At 48.2% G+C, this 11,231-nt stretch overlaps 2 protein-coding genes across 2 annotated transcripts; one reads left to right on the plus strand and one right to left on the minus strand.

Moving 5' to 3' along the window:
- Positions 1-721: 721 nt before the first annotated feature.
- On the minus strand, positions 722-5,429 carry DFJ58DRAFT_726501 (uncharacterized protein; the record flags this gene model as incomplete). Its single annotated transcript, XM_041385373.1, has 17 exons — positions 722-1,025; positions 1,077-1,144; positions 1,192-1,610; positions 1,667-2,017; positions 2,072-2,208; positions 2,257-2,438; positions 2,491-2,651; positions 2,702-3,304; positions 3,365-3,499; positions 3,557-3,733; positions 3,784-4,145; positions 4,513-4,619; positions 4,673-4,702; positions 4,757-4,910; positions 4,963-5,027; positions 5,069-5,291; positions 5,347-5,429. The coding sequence occupies 17 exons, from the start codon at positions 5,427-5,429 to the stop codon at positions 722-724; spliced, it is 3,561 nt and encodes a 1,186-aa protein (XP_041245350.1).
- Positions 5,430-10,114: 4,685 nt separating this feature from the next.
- Positions 10,115-10,486, plus strand: DFJ58DRAFT_715771 (uncharacterized protein; the record flags this gene model as incomplete). Its single annotated transcript, XM_041384159.1, has 1 exon — positions 10,115-10,486. One exon carries the CDS (start codon positions 10,115-10,117, stop codon positions 10,484-10,486), a length of 372 nt encoding a protein of 123 aa, XP_041245351.1.
- Positions 10,487-11,231: the final 745 nt, after the last annotated feature.

An 11,231-nucleotide genomic window follows, 5' to 3' on the forward strand; every position in this document is an offset into this window, starting at 1 on the left:
TATTTCCATTTACCTGAGCACAATGAACACAAATCCATCTGAATATAGAAATTGAAATCTACAAAAAGCAATATTGTGTGCAAAGTACATGTTATGCTACATAATTGCTAGTGTGGTAGACTGAATAGGATGACGGGCAAAAGACTTTGCAAAGTTTTGATGAGATGAGCAGCATTCAGCAGCCATATACAATTTGACACCCTAAAGATATAAGGACTTGTGGTGTAACGGTTAGAGTGTGTGTATGCCTGCATAGCATGTTTATGTGAGTTCGAACCTGCCAACGTGCATTTTAAATATTTGTTTTTTTTCTTCAGCAGAAAAATCCGTGGAGGTCGATTCAATCCTCTTGCATGTGATGATAAATTATGTTGCCATTCGTCGTTGTCACCAAACCTTCTCACAGATATAGTGCGCAAACTTAATTTCACACGTTTTGGGCCGTTGGTACACATATGATTGCATTACAAGATCGTCAACAAAAGGGAGACAGACATGACCTGTCTTGTTCCGACACATGGGAGTACTAACATTACATGTGAAAGCTTCATCCGCGCAAGAGACAACTGAAGTGATGAGGTACCCGAAGTACAACAGTGAGAGGTACACGAAGTACAACAGCTAGAGGTACCCGAAGTACAAAAACGTGAGGCGCTAATATGAACAACCAAAGGCAAGCAAAGTCAATATGAATGAGTGGACAGCACAATTCTTGCCCATGTTAGTAGCGAAACCGCGAAGGCCCGTCTTCATAATGAGAGTCACCAGCTCTCCTTACTTGGAACCTCTGATTGAAATCATCAGCATGATTTTGCCGGCGTGAGTGAGCAGGACGTCCAGGATAAGAACCATCATCGCTAAGCGCGACAGGAGAAGTCTCGCGTTGCCTGTAGGTGGGCCGATAGTACCTTGAGCGAGATGGATCTCGCTGAGGGTATACAGGAGGTGAACGAGAATATTCACGGCGGCGGTTTGGGGCAACGAAATCTCTGTCCTCACGACGAGGGCCTGGGTAGGGCGCAAGCCTAAGCAATTAAATTAATATATGTTGGAAGTCGTGGAAAGGTAAGACATACTCCAAGTCTGCATCATTACGAGAGTCAGCGGGACGCTCCTCCATGCGGCGCATGAATGTAGGGTCAACCTGAAGAAGATCAACATTGAGTCTTGACGGAATAGCGTAGCACTTACCCGTAAAGGTTTCTTCGCCTTGAACGGCAGGCTAGCCTGTCGTCTTCCACCACCGACAGGTTCATCTCTGCTTGTAGGCAGAACAGGGCGAGATTCACGATCAAACACATTTGGGACTTGAGGAAGATGAGTGTCCTCGCAGCGATGTACTGCTGTGAAATTGGTAGGGTGACGTTGGTTTGATGGCAAGGTCGGGGGGCTCGGAGTGACAGGAGATTCATGATCACTTGGCAGCGTGTCGTGAGTAGAGGGAGTCTGACCATCCGGATGTGCTTCATGAGCTGCCAATATATCTTCAGGGACAGACGCCTTAAATTTGGCGGAGTCTACTAGCTTGCGTAGCACAACATCCAAGGCACTGGTCACCAAGGGAATGTCGAACATCTCCGGCACCTCGTCATTGAGCTGCTTGATACATTCTTGCACAATCGACATCAGAAAACAAAGGTATAATGATAACGTGGAAATGACATACCATCTGGCCAAGCTGCGAACTCGATCTCGGGTACATCGACATCTAATTCACTCATGACGTCTTCCACAGTGCGCCCCTGACCTCGGCGCTTGCCCTTCGACTTCTTTTTCTCTAGCTCTAACAAGCTCTCAGCTTCAGTGCGGAGCTCTGCCTCATAATAAGAATGCGCTTTGCGCTTGATGAAAGGAACGACAAGTAGCTTGAGGTGCTGAGAACTTAGGTTGTGAGGATTGAATTCGGGACCGATAGGAAGGACGTCTTCAGGCCAGTTCTTAATCATGAACTTGTACTGGAAAGCATAGTCAAGAAGCTTCCGCCACTGGACTGCTTTGGGTTGATACCCAAACTTCGCTATTTGAGCAGAATCCAATGAATCGTTGAATTTGGACAAACTTGAGTACTCACAAGTGTGCTCGAGTACCATAATTGGCCATATCCTCCTGTAACGGTCGCGGGGAGCCTCGTTTGGCTTTGAAAGTAGAATCTCGTAAGCCCCTACTCCCCCCATGAACTGCGGCACGGATATATTGTAGCCTTTCGCTCTGTGAATATATCAGGAGGTAGGAAAAGTCCAGAATAATAAGACGTACTTCGTTGCAGTCACGACCCAATCTAATATTGCGCGAGCATCCAGTTGATGCTCATTGATCAACTTGACTATGAGGTCGGAGCCCGCGACAAAGCCGGATGCCTGTCGAGCAGCCTCGTCTTGTGTTGTATCAAATATACAGCCGATGGCCTCGACTCCTTCAAGGCGAGAATAAGCAGACAACTGTATTGAGTCATTAGTCGTAATTTAGAATGCGCTAATGAAGTAGATGTACCTTTCTTGCAATATCCTCCCTCATTGACAAAATGGTCTTGGCGCGTGATTGATTGGTATTGCCGCCAGTAACGTTATAGTTGCGAATGATGTCCCACTCTTCGTCATCCTTGCCCATCGCATGATAATGTTTGCGTTGACGTTCTTTCCAGTCGATGATAGCTGAGACTCTCGAGTTAGCATCATATACACCACAGAATGGGGGGACTGACATTCTTTGTCCTTGCGGGGGTTATTATCCATGAACCAGCGTTGGTGGGCATTCCAATCAGACTCTGATCGTGAATGCTTGATGGACAGACCAGCCTCAATGAGAATAGCGCGCGCGGACTTGCCATACTTGGCGCCAATCACCCGAGCTTCTTCTGCTGTTTTCTGTCCAAGTTCCTGAGCCTCATCGATGCCCTCCTGACATAGCCGTCCACGCTTTAAATGACCTGAGGGTTCGTCTTCATTCTCACTGTTGTCAATGTCCGGCGTCGGGCCAAAGACTATACTGGCTGGAGTGGGGTTGCCACCATGTGAAATAGCTGCATGCTTCTTGCGAACGGTTGTCGAGTGAGATGTTTTTTGGGAAGTGTTGGCCAAGGTAGTTTCGATCGCTGAAGACCTTTTCCTGCGCTTAGCAGGCAGTGAAGACGGGCTGTTGTGGTTGGGGTCGAGGTCTTTGTTTGCATCTGACTCATGGGCGGAATCTTGATCAGATGTTGCGGGGCCTTCACGGTAGCTGGTATCCGATGAAGAGCTTTGAGAACCATCATCGAAATGTAAATTGTAGCTGCCCTTCTTGACCCTTCGAGGCCGAAGTCTCCTGGCTGCGTACAACAGATGACCATCAGCCCTCCCCACTAAGAGAAAAGTAAGATAGTACATACCTTGTGAAGTCTCGAAGTCCTTGTTATTTTCGCCACCCTCAGGCTCTTCATCGCCACCCTCAAGCTCTTCATCGCCACCCTCAGGCTCTTCATCGCCATCCTTGGCGTCGTTGTCGCTATCACCTTCTACGTTGTCTTCACGGTGACAACCGTCAGCCTTCCCAACGATATACTAAATGAAAAATAATATACCTGAAGTCTTTCCACGTACGGAGCCATCATTATCCTCATCCTCATCTTCGTTAGCCTGGCTGTGTTCACGGTCTTCATTGGTCATATCATCATCGGCATCATTGTCGCTACCGCCGTTCATATCATCATCCATGCGAGTGTCCGTAACGGGTACGTCATCGTCGATGTCAGGTGTATCTATGAAAGGGGTTAGTATAGTTATTGTTGTGAATGCCGTAAGTCATTACCTGGGGGATGGTCGCTTTGCAACTCCATTCCAGAAGAGACGGAGTCCGCTGTGGGTTTTAAGTGTTGTTTGCGAGGGCGAGCAAGGATTCGAGCATAGTCCTCAAAGGTCGTACCCGAGGAACGTCGGGGTAAAGGACGAGGTTTTGGCCGGTGAGGGTCATCCGGAGCAGGAGATGACTCGGGGACAGCATTTCTTTGGCGCTTATTATTTTGTTTGGCGGGGGGGTTGATGGCAACACCACTGCGTGTGCGCATGACATAGGTGCCAGACACTGTGGGGTCATGAGTGCCAGTACCGGTAGCACCACGACGGGCTGCATTTCTGGTAGACGGTGCCATTGAAACGTAGGCGGGCTTGATACTGAGAAAAGGGGTGCTTTACACGAATGTTGAAGCAGGGCAGCTTGTGAAACACGAAGTCTTACAGCTAGATTTCAAGACTCGAAGTCTTGACAGGACGATAGAAGAGTACAGAAAACTAATGGTTGCGAGTCAAAAGAAGAAAGATTCTTGTTTAAAAAACACGAACATTGCGGGTTTTAACTAATGGTAAGGCGCCCAATACACATCAAGAAATAATATTCCAAAGTTGTAATCCCGCCCAATCGACACCGAAACGAACAGAGGTACATTGAAAGAACATTGTTAGAAAAATGGAATATTCACCGCAAAGGATCGTATACTAACTTATTGGGGATGGCCCACATTAAAAAAGCTTCGAAACTTACGAAAATGAGGGTCCAAATGGGTGATGGGGCGAATATGAGCTTCTCCGCGCGTAAGAGTCCAGGCTACTGGCGGTACTGATGATGCCATGGTCATCATCAAAAATCTCCTCCAGCGTGTCGAGAAAAGAATGCTTACAATTATACGCGCCAGTGTCCCTACCATATTTTGCATACCCCAAACTTTGATTATCTGTTGTAAGTAGAATGAAACGATTGTATAATTGTAAGATGGGGGAGGACGTACCGATCGGTAGTTGGAATACAAAGATGTTGAGCGTTCAAAATTCCCGCAGACGATGAAATAGAATTGAGTTGCTGGACATGCGCTTGCGCAGAGAACGAATAGATAGTGGCGCAGTGTTGAGGCATCCGACTCGTAGTCAGACAGCCAGACAGTGCTGGATGACGCGAAGTCACCCAGCCAAAGCGTGTCTGCCTCGAAGGCAGAACCATGCGATCAGGCCAGTCGATGCGGTGGAGACAAGGGTGGGAGATGAGGATGTCGTTGAAAAATCCTGCGTGTAATCAATTAGAATAGAGTTAAATGGACACATACATTTGTAGAGGATGGATGTGGGCGAGGTGTTGAGGTAGGTAGACCGTAATCTGACTCGTAGTCAGACGGCCAGATAGCGCTGGATGACACGAAGTCATACAGGCAGAACTTGTCTGCCTCGAAGGCAGACCATGCGATGAGGCCAGAGGTTGAAGATGGGGGCAAACGATGAGGGCAGAGGGCAGACGATGAGTGGAAATGGGGCCAAACATTGATGAGATTACTAAATTGGTCGAAATCAGAAGGGCTTTCCCAGGCTTTGGTCTGGGCTTTCCCACTCTAGGTAAGGGCTTTCCCACACTGAATCAAAGTGTGAAGTCCATTTTGAACGCTTTTCCTCATCCTCAACGCCACTCCTCATCGCGGCGGCTCACATTCCCCAGCCTATTCCCCAGCCTCTACAGTCTACCTTCGTGGTGGGCGTCCTTTGAGCAGCAACTTCGTGTTGTTTGCTACTATCGATTGCTTAGACTTCGGTCGGCAGTCTTGTCATCCACCAGCTCAGTATCGTGCTACGACCGCCTTGATTTATGCTATTATTACTAACATCACGCCCTCACCAGATCTCTCCCATCTTTCAAGACTCTTACTGCCTTCGTGGGTCTTAGACTTCATAGGTAAGTACATTCGTTATTCGTCACGCTATTATGACTACATTAGGTCTTTAACCAGACTCGCTCAAGACTCCTGTCGCCCTTTACAGTAAGTTCGTTCATTACACTGATTCATGCTATCATCACTGACACCACGCCTTCGTCAGATTTCTCCTGAATCTTTCAAGACACACTCTCTCTCGCTATCTGCCTTCGTGGTAGCATTTTAATCGGCAGTGACTTCGAGTCGCTGTTTCGTTTAAATTTCCTTCCTCAGTGACTGCGAGTCGCTGTATCTTTCCCGTTCTCGATATCACGGTTCCTGGAGCTACAACCATGTCGATTCCTGTCTTCAAGCCATTCATGCGCGATGGTGACCGTACGTTTTGGCATCTTCGTACCTCTACTACTCTTGATTGACGATATCCAGGTTACCTGACTGCCACTGATGCTTTCTGTGTGGCTACATATGGCCACCGAGTAATCACAACTCCCAACATGAAATTCATTCCCCAACCCTTCGACAACGAATCCGACATCATTCAAGCGCGCGCAGATGGTAGATATTGGGCCCTGGATCCCTTCCAGTGGCCGCAGATGTATGACGACTTATACGCTCGAAGTTTTGCAATCCCACGCCAGGAAGCCTATGCGGACGACTCAAGCATGATGTACGCATGGTTCAGACCAACTTTCGCAAGTGACTTCACGCCCATTTCTCCCGGCAATCTTTTTGGTCAACTCAAGACCGACATTGTCGGCCATCTCAAGCGCTTGTACGAGAAGGCCAATACGCGGGTTAGCAATTACAAGGTTGCAAGGTCCCACAAGGAGGATCATGTAGTTGGGTGGGCGCATGCAATGCGCGCTGTCTACGAGCGCTTCCAGCAAGCCATGGCCTGGCGCGACATCGTCATAATCGTTGCTGAATATCAGCGCCGGTTTCTCGATATCTGGGCGGTTATAGACTATTACGAAATTATCGAGCCTCGCATGCGATTCGTCGACACTACGCACAAGGTTAACCCAAATGGATGGGTTGTTTCACCGAAGATGTCGCTATCGCTACGAAGGTGCACGCTGCTGGAGTTCCTGTCTGGCTTATTCGCGATGCCAGACTTGTCAATGCCAACATGAACATCGTCAAAGTCGTTTCCTTCACACCACCCGATGACCTCGTCATCGGCATGTATCATGATCCCGTCAAACTCTTCGCCCAACCATTCGACATCATCAACAGAGGTCCCAATAATCGCAAGCGTCATGAGGCCGCTCGTCAGCCGTATTCCAACTTTGAGAAGCTACCGGTTCCAAAACCCCAAGTGGAACAGATGGTAACGAGGGAGTCATTGGTAGGAAGGGCGCGCGTAGACAAAGGGAAGGCCAAAATGAGTGCCAAGCCTGCGCCGTGTAAGTTCAGCATTCTTCTTTCATGGTTGTTGTGACTAATTAATTCCTCAGACAATGCAACCGCTCCGCGTCAGAATAAAGCTGTATCTGGCCGTGACAAGTGGTCTGATATAGATCACCCTTATATGCCGCCAATGAACTCTTTCTTCAAGATAGCGTTGGAGGACGCAAACAAAGATATTATTCGCATCAAGCATCCCAGAGACAAAATGGATGATGGGTACTTCGCTTCCCGATCCAGGTTTATTCGTTAACGTTCTTTCCCCGCAATCCTTGGTGAAGTACCTTGCCAACTGGCTGGCATGCCGCCCTACCTGGATAGAACGTGTCTATGACGAAAGGCCTCGACCTCTTCCTCGCGCCCAGAACTGGCGCGATTTCTTGATATCTCAGCACGCTCAGGAACCTTCGAACACGCGGACGTCCGGCAAGACCAGCAAGTCGAAAGCAGCGACTGCTTTACTTTTCCAAAAGGAAGTTCCGGTACTGCGGGCCTTGTGGGCAGGACCCACAAATGTTCACTGGCGTGGAAAGGATATAGCCATTTCCACGCTCGACAATCCCCCCGCAGATCTCGCACGCCAAATCGTATATGAAATCTGTGAGCAAAGTTTTCGATATGAGCTTCTGGACCTGGATGAGCATCTTGGGCGCGATGCACGTAAGGACAAGGAGGCGAGGAAGGAAAGGATGGAGCTTCTTCGTAGCATCTTCCCGTCGAAGTCGTTGAAAGTTTGGAACAGGGACTTACCCTCAAGAGAACGACGGACTCAATGCGCCATCTTTCGACGCCGCTTTACCATATTTCGAAAGTTTCCGCAAGGTGTTGTCAGCGTGGGAGCACTTTCCCGAGTCCCTCAAACAACCTTTTGATGCTACCGGACGTGAGCACAACATATGAAGGGGATGAAGGAATGTTGTCTCTTTTACGTTCAGTCTTATTTCGACAATACTGGTCGTCCACCTGTCGTTCCTCACTTACTGTATTCGGTCGCCTAGATCTAGATGCTGTGTGCTCTTTTCCCATCGCAATCATTGTCATCTTACGAATTTAATTCACATATACCCCCAATAGTCAATAATTTGTATACCACCTTGTGTTACCCATTGCTGTTGCAATCACATGGGATTTTGTCATGGTTGAACAGGTTATCTTAGATATCAACGTTTATTTTCCGCATACCGCTAATATTTCAGTTTCACAGAGCAGAGTGTACACAAACAGGTAGAGTTCCTTCCTTCACATTTGCTAGCCCTCATTTGCTCCAAAGGTTGATCGACGTATTCGACCACTTTTTCGTCTGTGTATTCGACGCAAGTTTGGGACTTCGAGTCCCTCCTAGTAGTTGACTTCGTGTCGACGTTGACCTTGGTGCGGGCTTCGTGCTTGCCTTCGACTATCTCCTAGTCGACTTCGGGTTGACACTGACCTTAGTGCGGGCTTCGTGCTTGCCTTCGTGTTGACACCAACCTTAACGCGGGCTTCGTGCTTGGCTCTCAATATCTCGTTATGGTCTCATCCAACCCTATCGCTGGGCCGTCCACTCCACCCTCTCACAATACGCAGCACGAACTCATCACTTCTTCAATGGTGACGAGGAGGCGGCGACCGCAGCAAAGCAGCAAGTTTCATCTTCCTATAGCCCCCCCCACTACTCGTACTTCCCGGAAGAAAACGCCTCACCCAACAATCACTCAATAATCCAGGAAGGTCACAGCAGCAACAGCCTTTGCGCGATGCCGATACTGCTAACCAGCATGATAGTCCATCCGCTGGGAATACTTCAGAGCGTGAAGAACACTCGTCTTTCTACAGCTCACTACACTACGTCTCCGATGGTGATTCAATCCTACCTTCCCCCTCGAAGGGCCGCCAAAAGAAGATGAATCAGTGGCGACGCTGGACAAACGAAGTCATTCCTTCCTTGATCAGCTCCATACCTTACATACTTGCGCAAATCGACTTCTCTTCGCGATCAAATTGAACTGCAGCCAGATGGAGTTGCTACCTTTCAGTGCAAATCGTCTTGTCGACGGAGGGTTCTCGATATCACTTGCATACTCTTCAATCGTATGTCTCTCTTATTACCTGAGTTATTAGTTGTCTGATAATATCGTAGATATCGAGATATTACGAATTGAGTGCTGCACTTGCGCGCCTGCTCCCCCTTCAGCTCCTGTCTCGCGGTTACTTTTGCCTGCGCTCCCCATCGCTCCTTCCCTCGCTGTCGACCTTCAGTTGCTGGAACTTGTCAAAACCTTGTTCGTACATACCACTCCCCAACACAACTGCTTGGTGCGAAACACTCGAAGTCTTTCTGGCTGGCCGCGGGTATCACCTTACCACCAAGGTGAGTCAAGTGCCTATACTGAGTTTTGAAGTATCAATATTTTTATAGGATAATCTTCGTCGTCGGTTTGGTACTGCCTATCATTGGTACTCTGTACTCTTCATGAGTGCTGATGATCACCTGTCCAATGTCATTGGAACTCATCGCCCACTTCCACCGCCGTCAACTGAGGGACTAACACGTCCAAGTGACTATCTAAGGTCTCGTTGTCCGATTTGTTTTGGCTTGGATGATTGGTGAAAAAGTAGAACTCTTAATCTCAAGTAAGTTGTTTCAATATTAGCAACTAAAACAATTCTAAAGTATATGATAGACCTGACGTCCATACTTGTATTGACGCATGCTTCACTCAAAAACGTTCATCAGACCAACGCGGTGGAGGGCCAGATCCCCCAAACCCAGTCAGATCGGTTTTCCTTCGGACGATGAGGTGACATCGATGGAGGTTCATGTGCGGAGTTGTCGCGGCGACCCCTTGATCGGGTCGCAAGAGAAAGCGACCTGCAGCCACAGAAGAGGAGGGGGATGACTACGAGGATGGCATGCGAGTCCCGACGTCTGTGCTAGATGGCTGCGGTGATTCTTTTCTTGCCGCTGATGAGAAACGTGAAAAGGCTAGTACCCAATTTTTTGCAGATACAGGCGTGATGGCCATGCTATGTCGGCACGATCGTGTATTATGGCTCGCCAACATGACGTCGGCGGGAGAAAAGCAACACTATGCTCTCGCCCTCATCCAGAAACTTTTCGATAATCTCCCTACCGATATGACCGTTGGCCTGTTGTATGACATTGGCTGTCAGCTTCATCGAAGTTGTCTCAAGTACCGACTCCTCGATGATGCGGTTCTTCGCCGTATAACTTTCGCGATATCAGTCTTTCACGCCTACGGCCACCAATGGGCATGTCAAATTATATACCATCCTCGCAAATGTGAAGGCTTTGGCCTTTCGGATGGAGAAGGTTGCGAGCGTTTATGGAGTGCACTGAAACATCTCATTGCTCCGCTACGCGTTTCTGGGGTGAGTGTCTCTGTTTCGAAAATGATTGCATACGAGCTATAGCCGCTTATGACCATACTTGCCATGGTCGTATTATTCATTCACACCTCTGACTATACTTTACATGTTTGCTTCTTACTGACCGCTTTTTCAGTTTCATCAGCGACTTTTGTCCTCAACACTCAAGTCCGGCACCTCGATGAGAAGAACCTTAGTTTATATGGCAACTGGTTGATCCGGAGGTGGAATAACTGCATCAAGAAGAAGAGTACTGCAACGCAGGCTCTACGTGAGCTTTCAGTCGATGAGATCTGTGTACGCCAGGAATGGCAATCGCAAGTTGAATATCAGACGAAACCCCTGCCTCGTAAGTGCTACCGTTCGTGATGTACAATTACAATATTCATGCACGTGAACTCGACAGGAAGATCGAAGACAAATAATGACGAGGAAATCTCAAAAATTCTCTCCCTTGAGAAATCTCTTATTGAGATTGATGGAGCGTTGCGACGCATGGAAACGCAACTTTGTATGGGAAATGTTGACAATCTCACTGACTACAATCTTCGTCTCATTGAAGAGCGCGCTCACCGATCAAGAGTCGCAGACACTTTGAGCCGCTGGAAGACAAGACTTGGCATCAGTCAGCGCACCCGTCTAGAACAACTACGTCGCAACATATATCTACAAGTCCGTTTAGACGCTCAAGCTCTTAAAACGCGTATCCGCGAACGACTTCGACAGCGCAAGTTCGAAATTGAGAAGCTTGAACGCTCTTACAGGCAAGCTGTAAACGGTACTTATGTTC

The sequence above is a fragment of the Suillus subalutaceus genome (genome assembly GCF_016647625.1).
Source record: "Suillus subalutaceus strain FC151 chromosome Unknown DFJ58scaffold_36, whole genome shotgun sequence".
Taxonomy (NCBI): Eukaryota; Fungi; Basidiomycota; class Agaricomycetes; order Boletales; family Suillaceae; genus Suillus; species Suillus subalutaceus.